Source organism: Rhinolophus ferrumequinum, chromosome 19 (assembly GCF_004115265.2).
Source record: "Rhinolophus ferrumequinum isolate MPI-CBG mRhiFer1 chromosome 19, mRhiFer1_v1.p, whole genome shotgun sequence".
NCBI lineage: Eukaryota > Metazoa > Chordata > Mammalia > Chiroptera > Rhinolophidae > Rhinolophus > Rhinolophus ferrumequinum.
Window position 1 is genome coordinate 47,746,531 of NC_046302.1, and position 21,911 is coordinate 47,768,441.

Below are 21,911 nucleotides of genomic sequence, written 5' to 3' on the forward strand. Positions count from 1 at the left end.
TAGAACCAATTCCTTCCTAACCTGAATTATGGAGGCGCATGAGAACATGAACACACAAGCTTTCTTGGCCCCCTGGTTTCTCTTAGGGTGGCTTTAATGATTTAAGAATCCCTGTGGTTGGGTTGACCTGGCCTGGGGGTGAATCTGAGTGGAAAAGGATTCACCCAAGGGGCAGCGTAAAGCCCCTGGACTTGGGAGGACTCAGAAAGGAGGGCATTACTCGACTGAGGAAAGGCGCTTCTCATTCACCCACTGCTAGCGTTTCTGGGGAGCAGGCGTTCTATTAGGAAACTTCCAGGGCACAATCGGCAGGTGAAGTTCCCGAGTTAGCCATTAGGTGGCAGCCTCACCCAAGTTATTGAATATGTTCATTGGCTGGAACAGAATTTTGCAGCTGGGAGGACGGTAGAGGTCCTCTGGTCCAGCTCCTTGATTTTACAGGCGAAAAACTTCAGCCAGAATGAGGCTGCCTTGCCTCAGGCCACATATCAAGTCAGCGGCAGAACCGAGGTTCCTGTGATCTCCTGACAAGGAATTCAATCATCTCTCCATGATAGTAATCTGAAAGGAGTGTCCCTTACCCAAAATGAAACAACATAAAGCATAGAAAAGACAGAAGGAGCTGCTGTTTGAGCTTGAATACAGAATCTTGCAGGCTAAACCTTGAGCCTTGAGCAGAGTTCGGGTCAACTATCAGGCAGTCACAGTTACTGACGGCTTGTTTGCTCTATAAAAAAGCAGGAGATGGGAGGAGGGACTAAGGCAGGATTCACAGACTGATCTGGGGAAAGTAAGAAAACAGCTGGCAGGTAAAACCGTGAGAGATTCTGAGAGGAGATGAGCTTTGAAGGAGGGATAGAAAGCTTCAAGGAGAAGAGAAATGCAACCTAGACAGGTGACATTAACATGTACCCAAGTAAGTGAAATGGCAGGAGCAAGCCCAGCATTGCAGGGGGCCTGGTCCTGGGCAAACAGCAGGTCAGCCCAGCTTCCCTCTGCCTGAGGCCTCTTTCCATACTTGCTCCTCACAGGAACCTCCCACCCCATCCCCTGAACTTCACTGAACTGTCACTGGCAGAAAATGTTCTCCAGCCAGGCTTTGACATCACAGCGTGAACTTAAGCGATTTGATTGGTTCTCTTTTCCAGGAGAGCTGGCATTTTAGGTTGGTCTCTCGTTTTGGATAAAAAGGTGGTGTCCACCTTGAGCAAGAGTATAGAGGGGGAATTAGGGAGAGCAAGATGCTGTCAAGGTCAGTTGTTTAGAGCACAGGGTCTCTATCACTGAGGTGGCCAAAGGGAAAGGAAATAGGTGAGACAGTCATGCAGGTGAGCCTTGAAGGCAGTAAAAGGAGTTGAGATTTGAAAGTGCAGAAAAAGTGTGTGGATGGATTTACCCCTGTGCCTAGGACAGTAGGCACACAGTGTATGTTAGCTGAATCTCTGCATTATTATTACTCTGAAAAGGCTCACCCGGCATAATGAAAATGGTAACTGGGAAAAGTATTCCAATGTGAGTACCTGAAATGGATGGAAGCAGCAAGAGCTTGTGGGAAGATCCATTTTTTAACAGCTTTATTGAGACATAATTCACATACTATGCAATTCCCCCACTTGTAAAGTACATGATTCAATAGCTTTTGGTATAGTTAGAGCTGTGTGCAGCCATCCATCCATCATCACTGTCAATTTGGGAGCACTTCCATCACCTCAGGAGGAAATCCCATGGACTGTATCTATTACCCTCTATGTCTCCAAGCCCCTGTCCCTCAGCACGAAGCAAACATGAATCTATTTCCTGTCTTCATGGATTTCCTTATTCTGAACTTGCGTATGAATTTCTATTTATGTGGTATGTGGCTTTCTTTCACTTCACATGTTTTCAAGGGCCACTCACAGTTGTAGCGTGTATCAGCACTTCATCCCTTTTTATGGGTAACAGTCCATCATGTGTCTGAACCACACTTTGTTGGTTAATTCATCTGTTGATGGACATTTGGGTTATTCCCACCTTTGGGCTCTTATGGAGAAAGCTGCTATAAACATTCATGTCCAAGTTTCTGGATGGACATGTTTTCGTTTCTCTTGGCCACAATTGATAAGTCATATATTAACTATGTAGTTAATCATTTGAAGAACGGCCAGGTTTGCTTTCTGAAACGGCTGCACCATTTTACATTTTCACCAGCAGTGTGTTAAGGTTCTGATTTCTCCACACTCTCCCCAACACTTCTTGCTACTGACTTTTTGATTCTAGCCATTCTAATGTGTGTGAAGCAGTACCTTGTTGTGGTCTTGTTTTTCATTTTTTTGATGACTAATTATATCAAATATTTTTTCATGTGATTTTTCTCTATTTTTCTATTCTCTATTTCATTAATTTCCACTCTATACTATTTCCTTGGCTCACTTCTGGTTTAGTTTGCTCTTTTTCTAATGTCTTAAGGTGGAAATTTAGGTTTTTGACTTGAAAGCTTTCTTTTTTTTAAACATAGGCATTTATAGCTATAAAATTCCCTCTAAACACTGCTTTAACTGCATCCCATAAGTTCTGGGAAGTTGCACCTTCATTTCCATTCATCTTAAAGTATTCTCTGTGAGGTAGAATACAGGTAGAATACTCTTCCTTCCAGGTAGAAGGAAGAGCTTGGGTAAAGACATAGAGATAGGAACGCTTAGGGCAAGTTCGATGGAAAGTTGAGTTTGGCAACAGCAGAGGGCGTGTGCAGAGAGTTTGAGTGATGGAGAAAGGTAAGTTGGAGCACATGTGTAAAGAACTAAAAAGTTTATGCTGAATGGATTTCAGATCATCGGTTACCACTTCTAGGACTGTTGTGTTAGTTCACTTTCTTCCTATGTGTTGAATGAGTGCAGACGACAGACGGGGGAAAGTTTAGGGGGAAGAACAGGAATAAGGTCATTACAAATATAACAACTGGCAAAGTCTGGGCAACACCTGCCCCGACCCCCCAGTGTTGGAGAAGTGTCCAGTGGGGGGTTGGCCACCACTGTGATTACCTTCCAGGCAGCAGGACACACTGGCCGTGTTCCTAAAATGGCTGCATCCCATCCCCCTGTAGGAAGCAAGAATTATACCTTACTGTGTCATCACTGCCTAATTTTTACGTTTTTCAAATAACGTTTTTGTTGCACATTCCTCCTTTTTGAAACTCTCTTTCCTCAGCTCCCTCACCCCCACACTTCTTTGGTTTTCCTTCTATCACTCCTCCGTCTTCTCCAACATTTCAACTAAATGCTGGAGTTTCTCAAGGCTCTGACATAGGTCTTCGCTTCTCATTCTACACTCTCTCTTTCTGGGCAATCTCATCTATGCCCATGGCTTTATTATCTGTACACTGGTCCCAGAACTCATATATCAGCTAGATCTTTTTTTCGGAGCTCCAAACCAGTACTTGGAATTGTTGACCCACTATCTCCACACAAATTCATTTGATTGAGACTGAACTCAAAATCTCCTTGTTCAACCTGAAACCTGGCCTCCTTGCCACCTCATGAAGTCGAGCTTCCATGATCTTTCTCTTCAATTACTGCAATAGCCTTCTTCTTTATTACCTCCTTCCAAACTCTTCTCCATACGGCCGACAGGATGATTTATTTGAGATGATCATGTCACTACCTGTCACTAATTAGTTTTTGGCCGGACACCCTTTCTATATTGGGGAATCCCTTCCTATGAGTCTTGGTTGGATGCAGAACCTGCCTCCTATAATTGTTTGTAGCCACGTACAGACCCTTACTCTCCAAGGTGCCTTTGACCTCTGCCAGACCAGCCTTGTTTCAGAGCCTCAAACAGGCCCTGCTGCCTCCTCATTTGCATATTCAGAGACTTCCCCCCACCTCTCAATTCTGGCCTGGCTAACTTCTGTGTTCCCTTCCGGACTTATTTTGAGTGCCACTTCCTCAGGGAAGTCTTCTGTGACTTGTAGGCTAGGGCAGGTTTCTTTGATATGAGCTTTGATAGAAGGCACTGCTTTCTCTGGGAATCAGCCCTTGTCTTAGTTATTGAGTATCAGTTACTGGATGCTTTCATTGGCTCAGAGGTTGAATACACAGAGAAGAATCAGACAACTTCAAGGATGCCACAGTCTCACAGGGGGCCAGAGACAACACTAGGGGTTAAATGCTGGAATAACTGTAAATTGACACCAACAAAGAGTTTGGGAGCAATGGGGGGGTGGGGGGAGAAGAACAAAGAACTTACCTCTTTTTTTTAAGGAGGGCGCAGCTCACAGTGGCCCATGCGGGGATCGAACCGGCAACCTTGGTGTTATCAGCACCACGCTCTAACCAACTGAGCTAACCGGCCACACCTAGAACAAGGAACTTATTACTGCAGGAATGCAGGCCAGAGGGCAGTGGTACCTGGGCCAGGTCCTGAAGAGGGAGGGTAGAAAGTCCTCCCAGGCAGAAGGAACATTCATACTCAAAGCCACAGAGTGAAAAGGCATATGGTGGACCAGCGAAATGCAGAGTACTCTGGTGTCACTGGAACAGAGGGTGAGAAGGGAAAGAAGGGTGATGGGGAGTGCCAGAGACAAGCCTGCAAAGATGGGCTGGGGTCAGATTCAGAAGAGCCTCAGATGCTGTACACATCAGGAGTTTGGCTTTTGTCCCATAGGCCATAAGGAATTGTTTTCAGCAGAGAAATTGTTTGAGGCACCTAATTGTGGCTGCAGTGAGAAGGATAGATGGAAAGGATTAAGGGACAAGGAGACCAATATGGAAGCTGTATCTATAGCTTCAATGCTTGGGGGAGGGGGAGAAGGAGAGAGAGAGAGAGAGAGAGAGAGAGAGAGAGAGAGAGAGAGAGAGAGACCAATCGAGAGAACTCAGTAAATGAAGAAATAACCATAAAATGGGACCTAGTGTGGTAAGTGGCATATGGGAAGCCCTGTATGCCATGGAGGTCCCGTGCAGCATGGGTGAGAGATGATTGAGCCTTGAACTAGAGAACCAGCAGAACAGGGATAGGTGACGTTAAAAGACATTCTAAAATAGACTTGATGGGGCTAAGAAATTAACTACATATAGAAGCTGAAGGAAAGGACAGGATTAGGATTGAATCAGGTTTAGGATTGGCTGACAGTGACCAAAAAATTAGACTTAGGGGCCGGCCCGGTGGCTCAGGCGGTTAGAGCTCCGTGCTCCTAACTCCGAAGGCTGCCGGTTGGATTCCCACATGGGCCAGTGGGCTCTCAACCACAAGGTTGCCAGTTCGATTCCTCGAGTCCCGCAAGGGATGGTGGGCTGCGCCCCCTGCAACTAGCAACGGCAACTGGACCTGGAGCCGAGCTAAGTCCCCCACAACTAAGACTGAAAGGACAACAACTTGAAGCTGAACAGCACCCTCCACAGCAAAGACTGAAAGGACAACAACTTGACTTGGAAAAAAAAGTCCTGGAAGTACACAGTGTTCCCCAATAAAGTCCTGTTCCCCTTCCCCAATAATAATAATAAAAAATTAGACTTAAAATGCAGAGCCCAGGCTGCAGTCCAGAGCTCATACGGTGATCCAGTGTCAGGGACTTGCCACGTACATATATGGCCCTTCTATCCTGTTACTCAACATACTCAACACATGGTTTCATGACATGGTCCAAGGTGGGTAACCCAGCGCCAGCATCCTACTTGCCTTATAGCCGATGGGCTGCAGGAAAGGGAATAAGAGCAGGGCATGCTGGTGTCTTTTAAGAACTTACTTCCTAAAAGTACCCCCCTTCCATGACATTGGTCATTATTTAATCATATCTGACTGAAAGGGAGGCTGGGAGATGTCTTTGTTCTGGGCAGCCAAGTGATCCGCTACAACTGGGAAGATATGTGGCTGAAGAACAAGGTAGAAAGGAAATTAGAAAATAACTGGCCTCAAGGGGTCAAGAATGATTCCCATCATATCCACTGGGTGGATATGAATGCAGAGAGGGAGGAGAGGTTTCAGGCGGTTTTAGGACATACAGTAAAGGCTAATACATTTTGTTTTGAACACACATATTTGGGGTGGCCTAGGGGACGAGGTGGAGAAAAGCAGTAGGCATTTGAAAACATGTACAGTTATATCGTTATTTCCTCTGCTTAGGCCACGCTCCTTCACCATGCAGACTCACATCTACCCAGCATTACACATCCACTACGCCTTGCAAGGATAAAGAGCCCAAGAAAATTAAGAAGGTAAAAAAAACTAAGGGCTACTTTTTTTTTTTTAAAGTACAAATGGGGAGACTGTAGAACCCAGCCACTGTTAGGACTGGAAAGAACCTTCATTAGACAACTTTCGACAGGAAGGCAGCCTTGTGTTTCTATACAACTCAGTCAGAACCCACTAATCTGAACACACATGCTTATGCCAAGCACAGAGCAGAGGAAAGCAGCTTCTAAAATGAAGTGTTAGATTTCAGGCATCTATGATGAAGTGACGAGGGAGGAGGGATCTTGGAAATCTAGCCCTGTTAAAGGCCACGGGACCAGGCACTGCCACCGCCACCACCGGACCACAGAGTGTCCGATGTCCAGGCTGAGGGCCGCCGCGGCCCCTCCGGGTAAGAAGCCAACTCGCGGAAGATGGGAGACTGGGGTGGGGGGGAGGGAGGAGAGGCGGGACCTGGCCGTCCCGGCGTCTTCCACGGCTGTGAGACGCGTCCAAGGATCTAGATGATTTAATCCAGTTTTACGAAAGGGCTTTTACAGTGAGCAATTAAGGCACAGTTAAGGAATTAAGCACTAATGAGTCATTAACTGCCGCTATTGTACAGTTAACAAGCTGAGACCAGGCTATTAGAGCTAGTTCCCAATTAAGTGGACGACGTTGGCACAGAGCAGGCAGGCGGAGCCCTCGGGCCGGAGCCGCGCTCGCGCTTCCTGAGCGGAAAGGAAGTGCCAACTTCTCATTCACATTATTATATTTTCCCTGAAGGTCTTTTCCCGGAGGCTTCCTGGGGCCGGGGCCAGGACTGGGGCTGGAGGTGTGTTGGGGGTGGGGGTGGGGGGGCGTGGCAAAGACTGCACATCAAATGCTAAAGTCGCAGGGGTGCCTGGGCCAGCACCCCGACACCCTACCTACACCGCCCGCGGGAGGGACACGGCTCTGGGGAAGCGGAGTCCCCGCTGCCCCCGCTTCTCTCACGCGGGCTCTCGGAGGTCTCTGCAAAGACTCTCGGTTAATCGAGGAATTTGGCGGAAGGAGGAAGGACCGCGATTCCCCTCCTCCCTTCGCGGGATTCTAGATTAACTGGGGCGGGGGTGGGGGACGGGCAGGGATCGGCTTCCCCGGTTCCACATGTCCCATCTCCCCAAAATATAAACTACACGTTTAAAACCAGTAAACGCAGCGAGGCCGCCCCAGTTCCGTCGCCGGCCTCTGGCGGAAGCCTGCCGCTCCCAAGAGGGCTCTCCCATGCCTCCCACTGCGCCTTACCCTCCGGTGTAGCGGACGTGAGAGCTCCGACCCTCAGCGGGACAGAACCGGGTTCCACGAGCAGGAAACCCACGAGGGAGGAACAACCTGGACCGCCCTGGGGCCGCAGCGCGGGGCCCTAGGACACCGAGTGAGGAGGGCCCCGCGGGTCCCAAGGCTCAAAAGACAGGCGATCGGGAGAAGCGGAGCCCTCCGTCCCCGGCGTCCCTGCGGGAGAGAAAAATCGCTACCAGAGGCCGGGAGCTGTGGCGCACATCGAGGACTCGTCACTCTCGTGGGCAGAAAGAGACTCCTCCATTAAGGGAAAAACGCGAAAACTGAAGCGTCCCCACCGCGGCGGGGGAGCAGGGGGTGGCCCGCTCCGCGCAGGCTGGGGATCACTGGGTCGGCGGAGGGTCTAGGTGGCGCAAGCGACAGTCCGCAGGCCAGACCCCGGGTCCCGCCAGACTCCGCCCCCTCTCAGAGCTGTCAGGTCCGACGTATCCTAGCGCCCGGCGACAGGCAGCTCCCAAACCCGTTCCCTGGAGCCGAAAAGGGGCGGTTGTGCTTCCCTCCCTCGGCTGGCCAGAGCGGACCTGGTCTTCTGGGGAAGAGGTCCCCAAGCTTCTGTCTTTGATGTACTGGATCCAAGCCGGCTTGAATCGAGGCCTGCCTCCGTCTAGGTCGCTGTGCTGGAAACAGCAGTGTCTTTCCTTCTAGAACCCCATAAGATCACTTCCAGCTGGTTCTTGTTGGGCTCCAGTGGACCCTCAGACTTGAGGACAGAAAAGGGGCCACATTTTAAACCTGACAAGTTCCGGAGACTGAAAATAACCACATAGGATGGCGTGAACATAAAAATTCCTAACTAACGTGGGCCATGGCGGGAAGTCACATCCTTGGCCTGTAGCTTCCTTGACAAAGGTCAAGCTTCACCTTAAGTGAGCCTGTCTGTTGCAAGACGGCCATTTTCCGGAACATTTTCTCAATCCGTTGAGACTTTGCTTCCAGGCAACTGTTGGCAGTTTGGCTCAAATAAATTCTTATAGGCTTTCTCTTAGGCTGGATTTTTTTTCGTTGACTGACTCATTATAGAAGACTCAAGAACCATTTCCCGGGATTCAATATTGAATGTCCTCAGAGGTCAGATTGCTGTCAGACATGGCCCATGAACATGGACATGGTCACAGTCAAATGGAACTTCCAGATTATAAACAATGGAAGATAGAAGGGACACCATTAGAAATTGTCCAAGAGAAGTTGGCTGCACGAGGGCTAAGGGATCCATGGGGCCGCAATGAAGCTTGGAGATACATGGGTGGCTTTGCAAACAATGTTTCCTTTGTTGGTGCAATACTAAAAGGATTCAAATGGGGATTTGCTGCATTTGTGATAGCTGTAGGGGCTGAATATTACCTGGAGTCCAAGAATGAAGACAAGAAGCATCACTGAATATAATACCTGGAAGTATCTTAGTGGCTTCTTCATTCTCTTATAAAGATAAGATTTCTTCACTGTAAAAAAAAAAAAAAGAACCATTTCCCAAGTGAGGCGGGCGTCCTGGGGGAGGCCTTTCCCTGGGAGTCCCAGAAAGGCGTGTGTCTGCCCCTAAATTAGAGCCAGCAGAGTCTAATTTTGGAAGCCGGTGCCCCACCTTGGCCACCGCCTCTGCAAAGTGCTTTCTGTAGTCCGGTGAGCTGGAGTAGGGGCCCCACGTGTTTCAGGTTCGTCTGGGGTTCTAAAGCTCTTTAACACAAGCCATTCTCACTTCCATTCTGAGGTAAGAACGGGCTTCCCGCCTCACCTGCACCCTTTTAGGCAGCACAAATCGCCGGCCCTTAGAGCTGGGGGGAGGGATAGCGGGGGCTCATGTGTCGTCCAGCCTTCTTCAGGAAGCTCAGGAAAGCACTCCCAGCTACCACCCACCGTACAGGATCTCAATTCCCCTGTGGGCCTAAGGAGCTATTCTTGGGAAGTGAAACAAGAAGCACGAATTCAGCAAATGTTTACTGGGCAGGTACTATGATGGTGAACTGGCCGGAACTTCTGATTTATTCCAGCTCCAACACTTACAAGGGTGTTAAGTGGGGCAACCTCTCTGCGCCTCACTTTCCGCCTTTACAAAATGGGGCTAATTGTATCTTCCTGGTATGGTCGTTGTGAGGCTTAAATGAGTCAATAGATGTAAGCTGCTTAGAAGCGTGCTGGCACACAGTAAAATTTCAGTGGTCATTTGCTCTTAGTATTTTGATCATTTTCCCCCCAGGGACTTGTCCCTGAAATCCAGATATGGCTAACCCTGTCGGTGCCTAAAGAGTTGGTTTAGACCACTCATTCTCAGACTAAACTAAATAATAAAAGAGGAGAGAGACGTGATGGAAAGCTGCAGATGGGAAAAATAAAAAGAATAGAAAGGAAAAAAAGGCAGAGAGAGGAGACGGAAATGAGTACTGGTGGACATGATCTAAGGGAAGCGAAGAAGATGCTGAAGATGGGGTGGGCGGAGTGAGAGGTGCCCAGGCCTGTGTAAGGAGGGGCGCAGAACAAGTGTGGTACTCCCGCACAGCCCACTAGCGAGTTGGGAGTTCTCTGAATAAGTCATTCCTAGTATAACCTTTATACTATAAAGGATGTTAAAGGATGAAAGAGAAGACAGGCCAAACTGAAAGAAACTTACATATTCAGCCTGAGTTTACCTACGCTGACCTCATTTGGGGCACTCCATCCATTTTCCCAAGGAACATCCTTGTGAGGGAAAGCGCAGGTATTACTCCCTACCCCTTGGGGAAAATAACCGATTAAATAAATGCTTACTGACCAGCCTACTATGCGCCAAGCACCAGATGTGGGTCTAGGGCACACAGCCCTGGTTAATTGCCAGTCGCTTCTGAGGGTCCTCATGGCAAGGCCTGGATCCTATGATTACTCTCCCTCTTACCCCAGCGCTTGGGGTTCTGCGGCATCAGAGAAGTGGATCACAACGCATATGGCCTCACCTGTCTGCTGGTCATTGACAGTTTACACAAAACCCTTACAGGTGATGGATGATTCCACCTTTCCCACCGCCCAGGGAAGTAGGGTGTATTAAGACGAGGAAAGGGGGTTGGGGGTTCACCAACGTGCTGACCACCCACAACATAGCCAGTTGATGCTCAGGCTCTGGCGGCGTCTTCCCGGGAGCACGCTTAGCGAGGACCCGCGCGGCGGGAATCCTGGTTATGCCCGTCGCCGCCCAGCCTCCAGGGAGTCCCAGGATCTCCTTCACCGCGGACTCCATGAGAACCTTGGGAGATTCTGAAGCCGGAGGAGACCTCTGGATTTCTTCCCGGCCCCCGAGCCGGCGCCAGAGAACTGCAGATACTGTTCACGAGGCATCCTCGAGGATGTGCCCTCCGGGTCGTGGCGCAGAGCGCGCCAGGACTCTTTCCCTGAGAATCGCAGTTAACCCATCGTGAGTTAACCTGAACCGCTGGGTGTGGGGGGTGAGGAGCGAGTTGGGGAGGCGAGAGAGAGGCGCGGGGCTCAGAAAAGGAAAAGTCGCTCTGCGCCAGTCTTCGGAGGACTAATGTCATCGACCTTGGGTAGCAGGGTCGAGCACCGAGTTGGTGACCTGGACAGTGATCTGAGAGGGGCCTTCTTGGGCTGTGGCAGACTGGACAGAGGCAGGCGAGGTGGCCAGGGGCTTCAGTACGTTTCCTCTGGGGAAGGTGGTATATACGCTTCCTATTGGGGTCAATCCTTCAAAGTAGCAGCCGCAGCTGCTACTTTGGGATATTTGGGATATTGAGGGACTGAGAACGCACAGGCATCTGAGCCTTAGGGCTCAAACACCCCGAACCCCACACACTTACACGGCCCGCACGCGCCAAGGAAGGGGCTCTTCTGGTGGAGGGCTCCGCGCGTGGGCAATGGGGTCACTGCGTCCGCTGCAGCAGAGCGCCCCTAGGAGGATTCGAAGGAGGGATCCCCAGCTCTGCGCAGTTCTGTGCTTTCCCAGACCCACCTGGCCCCACAGCGCAGCCGCTCCCGCCCCCCATTCAAACACACACACACCTTCCTCCCGGCCACCGCAGTTCCGAGCGCGCTTAACCAGAGTCAAACCAAAACAAGTAAATCTTTAATTCTCCTCCCAAATACTTTGAAACTAATTCAAACAGTGCTTCAAACTATTTCTCTGCCGCCCCTCACTCCCAGCTGTCTTTATCTGGGGTTGCCACCCCGTCTAGGAGCGGCCAAGGCCGGGGGCTTTGGGTCGCTTGAACCTGGAAGCTCTGGCACTCTCCGGGGTAGGTAGCTGCGTCGCGGGTGAGGCCGGGCCGCCTCTCCCCCTCCAGCAGCAGGGCTGAGGGTCTGTGAGGGTGTGGGGGTGGCCAGAAGGTCTCAGCAGGCCTGAGGGTCAGTCCTCCCGAGTAAGTCAGGAACAGACGTGTGTCCAAGACCCAAGCCTGGCTGCAGCTTCAGGCGGCATTGGAAGGAGTGGCCAAGTGGGGTGGGGGAGGGGGGACCCAGAGAGAAGGGATGCGTGTGTGCGGCTCGAGGTTGTTTCCCAGGACCGCTGTCTGGCTCGATTTGGTCTCCGGTGGCCCTAGAGGGCCTGCCACGGCTTCCCGATGGCCTGGATGTGCTCCTTGGCCTTCAGGCGCAGCGCCGCGATGCTGCTGTTCCGCGGGTCCGCCTCGTCCAGCGCGAATTTGTCCCCGAAGCCCGGCCCGCACGGGTAGGCTGGCGGCGGCTGCACGAGAGGCTGCAGGCCGGCGCCCAGCGGGGGCGAGTTCAGGAAGGGCGGCGGCGGTGTGTAGCTGGCGGGCAGGTTCTGCGCTGGCGGCCCGAAGCCGGGCAAGCTCTGCAGCGCAGTGGCGCCTCCGCCGGGCAACGGCGGCCCGAGCCACGACTCCAGCGGCAGGGCGCCCCCGACTGGCCCGCCACCACTGCCGGGGCCCGCCCCGAGGGGCGCCAGAGCCGCGGAGGGCGGGGAGCGGCTGAAGGAGAGCAGGGGCGAGTCCTGCAGCTTCATGGACGACACCTCTAGCTTCTCCTGCCGCCGCCACTTGGCCCGACGGTTCTGGAACCACACCTGCGGAAGGCAGCGCAGTGGCCGTCGGGCTGCGGTCCACCCAGCTCGACTCCCCCATCCCTAAGTAAAACTGGGTTCAACTATTTCTCACCTGCTTCTTCCACTCCCGCTTCCCACTCGCATTATCCTTTCTTTCCCGTCCCGTTTTTTTTTTTTTTTTTTTTTTTTTTGTCTCCCGTCCTCCTCTCTTGTTTCCTCTAGGGCTCTTTGTCCCATCTTGTTCTATGGCGTTCCCACCCATGTCCCCGTTTATTTCACCCATAGCTGTGGTTCTGTCTGTTTCCAGCTCTTGGCACGGAGCAGGTGCTTAGAAAAAAAGCGAAGTTAACCCTGGAATCAGACCGTAGGACTTCCAAAACTAGATCTCACCGAATTTCTGTGACCGGCTGGCTAGCTGCCCATCCTGACACATGAGTTTAGACTGCTTCCTCCTCGGGTGGTACAGCTCTCAGGGGCCATGCTTTTGTCTCAAACTTTCTGTGTTTTACATACCTTTTGTCTTGATTATGCACATATACAAACAAATCCTCTTAAATACTGTAACTGGCAACATTGGATGTTAAAATACAGCTATTCCCACCAACTTCTGGTTATGATAACTAATAGAAAAAAACTGGGTTTGTTTTATCCCAAGCATACTTGAATTGCAGCTTTAATAAGATTTTCGTGTTTATTTAACTGATATCCGTTTAGGATTTCTGATGTTTCTTATAATTAGTGCTCAATGGTTACAGTCGTTCGAGTTTGTTATACTTACCTTTACTTTATGGAGTTAGTTCTGACATTATCCTAAGATGAACTCAATGAGTTCAAGTTTTTCTTTCTTTACATATAGAAAGTCCATGCCAGAGGGAAGTCTGGTCTCTAACGATGAAACTTCCATGATTGATTTGGTAAAAGTACAAGAAAGGGTCTAATTAGGTTTCCACCACCCGGCTACCACCCTTGGGAACAGAACAGAAAGAATTGGTCTAGTTTAGTAGAGAATCCGGAAAGAACTTTGGCCCAATTGGTGGCTTCAGTGTTACATTTATGAAGGGAAATAGGAGAATAGTTGTGACTTCAGAAGGGAGAAAGTAGTTTTGAGTAAATAAGGGTGGGGTGACCTCCTAGGATTGCTGAGAAAAGAGCCATCCAGCAGCTGAGCCCAGCAGGGCAAGTGTGTGTAAGATTGGGATTTGGGGTGGGGGGAGGTAGAGAAAGAACAAAAATGTAAGTTCCCCTGCCCTCTTCCCGTCTACCTATGTGAGGCCCCGATTTCCTCAGAAACATTAGGTATTTGCTGATAACAGAGAAAGAGAAACACTGGCCTTTGTGAGCGCTCTCACCCCTACCTCCTCCATTTCTCTGCAAGTCTCACTCCATCCTCCAAAATATCAGCTCTAGTCTTTGGATCTAGTATCCAGAATGTGTGTGTGTAGGGGGTGTGGGGGGCTAAAGACTGGGCTAGTCGGCTCTGAGGCTGCTGCCCTCAACACAGTCGGAGACCTTACCCAGCTCTCCGTCATCTGATTACGTCACAGCCACGTGTTAGGAACCGGCCATGTGCTGGGCACTGTGCTGGCCCTGTGGTCACAGAGAATTCACAACACTGTTCTCAAGAAGCTCACAACTTAGAGGAGAAGCCCGAATCCCTGAACAAGTAAAGAGGAAGGAAGGAAGGCGGGACAGAGGTGTCATCAGGTACGAAGCCAGCCCCTGAGTAGGCTGTGTCTGTATTCTGCAGGGGCCCTGGAAGCCTTGGACTGTCCTCTTTCTTCATCACCTTTCACTTGGATGCTTTTTCTCTTCCTACCCCAGCCTCCCTCCCTGGAAAGCAAGTGCTAGTATGTCCACCCCTTCAATGAAATCATTGCAGCTTTACTGTCCTGAATTTGGAGAAATTGAAGTGTCTTTGCCAGTTAATCTTGGGTCACATTAGTGAACTATATTTTAAAACGGTGATATTTACTCTTTACTTAAAACCCTCAAACTAAGCAGAAGACACAAAGGCAAGAGCTTGTCCCCTTTGACTTTTAAGGCAAGGCTAAAGGCCCCCAAACATTTGAGTATCTCACTTCCTGGAAATCAGACACAAAAATCCCATCTTAGTTCCACTGCCTTTCAGATGCAGTGAAATTTGTTCCCAACGACTCCCATTCGGGACTCTGTAAACTCTCCCAATTTGGAAATCCTCCCAGATTTTTCACAGATGACTAGCAAATATTTAAGGCTTTCAAATATTTTAATGATCAGGGATTAAAGATAATTCAGCTTTAATTAAAGCGAAAAACCCTTTACAACAAAAAGAAAAGGCCTCTGCAGCAGCCCGAAGTTGGCTTGGATGTACACCGGAGAAACAAAAGTCAGCGTCTTAAACAAATCCACCCAGTTTCAACTGCCAGGTGCCAGGCCCCTCGCAAAAAGACAGGGTTTTCTTTTTAAACCCAGCGCACGCAGTTAGTGACTAGGGTGGCATTTGGAGCCCCAATCCGTGTACCCTCAACTGCTGCCTACATTCCCTCTCTACCCACCCCCATCCTGACCGTGTGTAAGGAGCTGTCTGTCGCCTCTTCACCTTGCCAGCCATTCCCACTTCTCCCTTTCGCTCAGCAGAGGGGGATCCCAAAGGGGAGATGATACTACAAATGGAACAGAATTTCCGAAGCGCGGTGCGGGGTGCAGAGGGGGGCGGCACATGGGAGATCTGTGCCACTTCCTTGGGACTCTGGGCCAGCCAAGTCGAGGAAGGCCAACGGGTAAAGTGCCATCGTAAATGCGTGGACGCCCGAGGATTCAAGAGAGCTTTGGCTGCAGCTTGGGCCTAGGACTCTCCCAGGACCGATCTGGGCGCTTTACCTGGACCCGGACCTCGGGTAGGTTGACCTTGCCAGCCAATTCCTCGCGGCTGTACACATCGGGGTAGTGGGACTTCTCGAACGCGCGCTCCAGCTCGTGCAGCTGGTACGTGGTGAAGGTCGTCCGGTTCCGTCGGTGTTTCTTCTTGGGCTGATCCTCCTCGGATAGCTTCGCATCGCCGCCGGCGGCGGGCCCAGGGCTCGGCCGCGTCTCCCCCGGCTCCTTGGGGCAGTAGGGACGAGGGGCTGGGACAACGGGGTCCCGGATGGTCAGGTCAGAGATACGCCCCGAACTATAGCTGGAAACATCCCGCCCACCCCAGGACACTGGCAGCCGGATGTGGGCTCGGAGATGGGTCGGGAGGTCGGGGTGAGGGCTGCGAGGGCCACCTAAGCTTTCTCTGAATCCAAGTTGGAACCTTCTGCTATACACACAGAGCCCAACTCCGCGCCCAGGTGCCTTGATAAAAGTTACGGAAGGGGCTCTATCCTCTTGCAGAGCGCCTAAGTTTGGGCTCTGTCGGGCCTCGCAGCAGCCGGGGGTGCGCACTCACCTTGGTACTCTGGAGCGGGTGCCGGGGCGGGCTCGGCGCCTCCCCCGGGCGCCTTGGAGCAGGTGGCCCGCGCGCCGGGCCTCCTATCCCGCTCCTTCGCGCCCCGAGCGCCCGGCTCCGCCTGGAAGGAGCCAAGGATCCCGTCGTCCTTGTTAAATCCCAGGATGGCTTCGATGCTGTGCAGCCGCGAGGTGCTCCCACCGGGACTTCGGAGCAGGTGGCCAGCGAGCGAGAAGCTGGCGTCGGCCATGGCGGGGGCGCAGCCCGGCAGGTGCATGGGGGGCGGGGGAGGCTGGAGGCGCGGCCCGCGCTCTCTGTAGCGCCGCCTGCTTTGGAGAAAGAAAAGAGGTTCGAAGTCGCTTTCCGGTGCGGACGTCCAACCCGAGGGGTTCCGACCCAAGGTCACGCTCGAAGGGTGACGCTGGCTCCGGCTGCGAGCGCTGGATTTGGGCGAGCTCTCCGCCCGCGGCTGCCTGGGTCCCTGTAGGAGTCGGACGTTCCGACTCCCCGGAATACGGGCTCCGGGTGCTAAAGCCTGAGAGCCGGCTCAGCCCGGCTCCTCCCCTCTGGCCCCGGACCCAGCCTCATCCCCTCGATCCCTCCCCCCGCAGTTGGGCGGGTCTTTCCCTGGTCCAGCCTCAGGGTCCTCTCCCCGCTACCCCGGGCAGGGGCAGAACTCCGAACATTCCACCTCCCACTTTAGATCCGCTCCAAACACTCCAAACACACCGGGGACCGGCGGTGGGGCGTTTGACAGGCCTGGGGATCCGTGTCCGTGGTCCCCGCCCCCTAGTCCTGCCTCAACTGGGCTGCCGCCTTTTGTCTCACCAACGCCCCTCGGACTTGCCCCCCTCCTTGGGTTCATCTTCCCCTCCATGTGCCCCCACCCCAGACTCACTCTTCGGATTGCTTCCTCCGCAGGGCTAAGCGCCCCGGGAGACCCTTGGGACGGCTTCTTGGCTCTTCGGCGTTGGCAGTCAGTCTACGCTTCTTCCCAGTTTGAATTTTCCCCTCTGTCCTTTTTTTTTTTTTAACCTCTTCTTTGGGCTCCGTAGTCCGAAGCCCCCGGACTTTGGCTTTATTTGGTTTGTCTATGTCTGTTTTAATTATTCTTCGCTGTTCCCTCCAACTGGAGCGCGGGCAGGCTCCCTCACTCCAGCGTCCGCCCCCAGGAGGTAGGGGGCCATCTGTAACCGCAGGTCCGGTGACCTCAAGTGCCCGACTGCCCAGCAGGAGGCTGGGACGCCCCGAATCGGACACGCTACCCGGCTGAGGCCCGGTGGGAGACCCACTGTGTCCTGAGGGATCCTCCCCCGTCCCACCCCCACCCAACCAAACAATCCTGCAGGCTGAGATGACCCAACCTCAGTCAGACTGGGGAGGGACGGAGGGCCTGGAACTTCTCCGGGGGTTACAGGTGTAATGAGCTTGCATTTCTTTCCCCTTTGGGGGCCCCTCGAGGCTTCCGTGGCCCAGAGTGACTCACAGGCCAAGTGGAAAGATGATTTCTACCGGCAAGTGTTTTTTCCACATCCCCCAGTGCTGTGAACAGTTCTGTGACCCCTGCCACTTCTCAGATCTGATGCCAGGCGCCGGCCTTTGCTGAACTGAAATGCTTCCTGAAAAACCTAGCATCTTTAGGAAAGGACCTAGAGTTTCTCAAAATCTTTGCAGCAGGCTCCTTGATTTCCATTCCGTTTGTTTATTTCTCCTTGAATTCAGACAAGCGTTTATTGCGTCCTTTCTGAGGACCCAGCTCTGATGTGGGCCGTGTCAGCCTCACAAAAGAAAGGGAAGGCCAGGGCCACTGGCCTTGAAGGGCTTAAGATCCAGCCTGGGAGACAAGACAAAGGAAGAAAACAAGAGAAAAACACGTAGCTTTGGATCCTCCACCTTTAAATTGATGTTAGAAGGACATTAAAAAGGACATGTGACTATGCTAAGGATTTTTAAATGGTTAATTCTCTGTGATGGGCACGTAGGTGGGAGGCCATTAGACAAATTACTCTAATTTTAATACAACCATAAAAAGATAAATTAAAATAGCAAGTGTGTGAGTTTGCAGCAGATGGAAACTGAGCTACTGGTTCAAGTTAAATTATTTTTAATTTTAAGAAAAAGCTAAATTAATGAAAATCAGTATGTGATTTACAGTGTTCACAGACACGTTATAATTTTCAGAATCCTTTCACATTCTTCCTATCATCTGATCCCCACAACCCTGTGAGGTGAGCAGCACAAATATATTTGTCCCCATCTTACAGAAGAGGACACTGAGGCTCAAAGTGATACAGCTATTAAGTGGAAGGGCCTGGACTAGAACTCCTTGTCCAGGTGTTTCCGGCTTCAGCTCATCTGTCATTATTGTTGAGGGCGATGTTTTGAAAAGAAAGCACACCTTAGCCTGCATTCTTCCCAGAGACTGAACCCTGCACCTAAGAGGCTGAGGTAGAAAGAAATGAAGTCAGAGTCTGTAGAGAGAGGCCTTTGAGTCTGCCCGGGAGGACTGAACAAACAAACACTGGGGAGGTTGCCCCCAGTCCAGCTGAAGAAGCTTGCCCCCAGGCTTTGCTCAGGTTTTTGAGGCTGTCAAAAGTATTGCCTGGAAATCAGCCTGGGGGCAACCCACAAGGTCCCACGTAACAGTTACGTAGACCAGGTGGCTGGGGTGCCCATGACTTGCTGACTAGAGGGCAGCTTTCGGGATAGTTAATGGGTGTTTGTTGTTTCCCTCTGACTGAGAATGCTTTTTATGTAAACTTCCCCAATATTAAGTTGATTTCTATAATCACCGCTAAACAAAGATGGGCAGCGTATTCTTAAGCTCCTGCCCACACGCTAAGGGGCGTATGGCCTTGTTTTCCAAAGTTAATTCCCTCTGGAACTGCCCAGCTCACCCTAATCGGTCCAGGTGAGGTTAGCTTTTATTTACTGTTTATTTCAGAGTCTCTGGAGAAAAGCAGAAAAGACTTCAACAGCCACTGGCGAGGGACGATGGGGGAAACAGGGCAAAGCAAGACAAGGGGAGGTTGGGGCTTCCTTTGTGCGCGACATAAAGAGCTAGTCAATACTATTGTGGACACCGTGGAGGGTACTCCAAGCAATCAGCGGGGGTCATTGTTAGTGGCTAATCTACATGTGTATTTCCCAAGAACTCGATTAGGGCAGATGAATGGACTCGGCCATGTCCCTAATTCTTTCAGCAAGAAGCAGCAATTTTCCAGCAGTTACGCCAGCTCCTAATCAGCCCAGCTTCAGCAAAAGTAAGGAGCCTGGCTTCTGAACTCCACCTCTGTTTAATTCATTAATTCATTAGGTGGATCAAAGTAAACTCCTCCCTCTCAGTGCCCCCCCCCCCACCAAGCAGGCTGAACTGAGACACAGCTAAAGCCCCTTTAAACCTGGCATGACACGGAGAAACTTTTTCAGAAGTGAGGAGAGTGGGGCGATTGGGACCTGAGGGGTCTCTTAGGGAGGCTCTGTGTGCTGTGGGAAGGGCAGTTCAGAACGCCAACTGAAGTTGGGAGGGAGATTTGGAGGAGAAAGAGGGTAGGGACTGCTTAATCCTATCAAACCAACATCTAAACGTAAGCAGCACTTATGTGAAGTTGTAGCATACAGTGGCCCTTTTTCTCTTGGATGTACGCAGGAGGTCCCATTTCTGGACTATTGTAGGTGCTCTGCTTCACCCTCCGCGCTCCTGAGAGAGACGCGCGTCTATAGAACGAGTTCCCTGTGCACTGGGTGGGCAGGGGGCATGTTCACAGAGTGAGCCCATGCCATTCGACCGCAGCCTCTCGGAATTTCCCCTTGAAGCGATGTTTTAGGCTTGGGCGAAAAATGTCTGCGTAAGCGCCTACGTGGAAAGCAACTTGGCTGCATGTAGACCATCCTCTCAGTAGATGCAGTTTAATCCTAGAATAACTCCACCTGTCTCAGAGCACATCCCACCACCCCCCCACTAGCTGATCCATATTTTTCAGAAAAAGGCAACTTCACTTTAGTTTTAGCCGAAATAAAACACAACTCATATAATCATATCACACACACAAACACACACACACACACACACAAGTTCAAGAAATTCCATTGTCTAGAGTTAAAAACAATAGTCGTTGTTATTTATACAATACTAACTCTATACCAGCGAGCACTCTTTCCAGTGCTTTACATAAATTACCTAAGTGGTCCTCACAATAACTTTATGATGTAGACAGTTATTATCTGCACTCAAATAAGGAATCTGAGACACAGAGAGGTCAAGTCATTTGTCACAAGTTGCACAGCTGTTTTCAGGTGGAGCCAAGACTTGAACCTAGGTGTTTTTTCAGGAATGCATCCATCTAAACACTGTGTTTCTACCTCCCAATGTGGTGTGATCTGCACTGTTAGTTCTCCTGTGGCTTTCAGAGAACTAGGATATAAAGAAAGAACATTTGGGAGTCAAAGGATACAGGAATAATATGGTTTAGATGTTGAGTGATGTGGGAGTGAAAAAGTATGATGAGCAGTCTATAATTTATTTGGTCAATTATAATGATGACAGATATGCTTAAAAAATAAATTAAGTAAACCATTCAATTTCCCAAGCCTGTCTTATAAAGTTTAGGGAATTCTCTCTCTGTGCCCAGGGTTCCAATTCACTCGCAGTGGTTTGTAAATAATATGTTTTAAAGCCTCTATTGTATCTGCCTTTGATGTTATGAATTCTCCCCTATACTATACTGTATATTGTACGCCATGGGCAAGATATGCAAGTTACTGGCAATGGCTGCAAAAGAAAAAAACCCAATAGCTAAACTCCCTCTTAAATACTGACATTGAGCCCATTTTGCTTGTTCATCTCTCACTACCAAATCTTCCTCATTGATTAAATATTTTCCTACTTAAAGCATCACAGAAGGTATATCAGGAAAATGTTCTTGAGATACTTATCAAAGACACCATTTTTACAAATAGACAACTAATAATGAATATCCTTGACCACATTTATAAAACTGGCACAAATGATAAACACACTTCCTATACACCAGTTTGTGAGTCCATATGACAATCTGAATATTCTCTAGTATTTTCATACTAAATAGAAGTAAGTGTTGATATAAGGATATTGCAGCAAATAATAACCCCATCTCATAATGTGGCTAAAATACATAAATCAGTGAAGAGATGGGACTATAGAGGCATTTCTGGCTGAACTGAGAGCTCTCACGGATGGCATGTGGGAACAGACATTTCATCTGATCACAAGATGAAACCGAGGGCAGTTGGGAGCTGTTGTGTTTCCCAGTAATACCCTGTTTGAAAGACTTCCCTTTGTGTGAGAACAGGGGCCACAGCTCTCTGCAGACCATCCAGTAATTAGCAAGAGGTCTCTTCTCCTTTGGCATTCTCACTGTTTCCCAATTATCATATTTTTGGGAACAACATAAAACTGGTCTCCGATTTAGTTTTCCGTTATTTCAGAGGATCATATGTTTAAGATGTAGAAGCGGGCATCTTGGTGATTATCTTGCCTGCTCTCTCACTTCTAGCCTCCTCCTTTCCTTTGTAGATGTGGAAATGAAGACCCAGAGAAGTTAAGGGATTTGCCCTAGACGAGACAGAACGTCTGTGACAGGGCTTGGACTCCCTGACTCTCTGTCAGGCGGCTGTGGCTTTGGCACTGCTGTGCTGAGCTCTCTGGATCCTACACTTGGATGTCTCATGCTTGTACTTAGAGTAAGTCTGTGTAAGAAACCAGAGAAATGTGTTTGTCATCCAAACACAATGGAGTTACTCTTGCAAGACCCGCCCAATCATTTACCAACTCCATTACCGTAGTCCTGAGCTTGCTTTTGCAGTTGCGTTCAATCCAAGTAGCCTCTACGTAAAAGAAAACAAATCTCTTGGCAATATATTTGCAGGGCATTTTGGCAAACAACTGATATTCCTACCAACTGATGTGCTGCGATCAGCTCTTACTGGCTGTGAGAGCCGATGGTTAGGACCTCTTTCCAGCTCTGAGTTCAGTGACTTTCGTAGCTTGAAATCAGC

At 50.3% G+C, this 21,911-nt stretch overlaps 2 protein-coding genes and 1 non-coding gene across 3 annotated transcripts; 1 reads left to right on the plus strand and 2 right to left on the minus strand.

Annotated features, from left to right (window-relative positions):
• Positions 1–4,252: 4,252 nt before the first annotated feature.
• Positions 4,253–4,326, minus strand: TRNAI-GAU (transfer RNA isoleucine (anticodon GAU)). The gene has a single exon. It is a non-coding gene; the product is annotated as a tRNA-Ile (tRNA).
• A 4,222-nt stretch (positions 4,327–8,548) lies between these two features.
• LOC117011836 (NADH dehydrogenase [ubiquinone] 1 beta subcomplex subunit 3-like) lies at positions 8,549–8,928 on the plus strand. Its single transcript, XM_033087555.1, has one exon. It carries the CDS (start codon positions 8,572–8,574, stop codon positions 8,860–8,862), a length of 291 nt encoding a protein of 96 aa, XP_032943446.1. The 5' UTR covers positions 8,549–8,571; the 3' UTR covers positions 8,863–8,928.
• Positions 8,929–11,995: 3,067 nt separating this feature from the next.
• Positions 11,996–16,152, minus strand: RAX (retina and anterior neural fold homeobox). The gene is made up of 3 exons (XM_033135650.1): positions 15,876–16,152; positions 15,323–15,567; positions 11,996–12,484 (listed from the first exon to the last, which is right to left on the minus strand). The coding sequence occupies exons 1-3, from the start codon at positions 16,150–16,152 to the stop codon at positions 11,996–11,998; spliced, it is 1,011 nt and encodes a 336-aa protein (XP_032991541.1).
• Between the last annotated feature and the right edge of the window lie 5,759 nt (positions 16,153–21,911).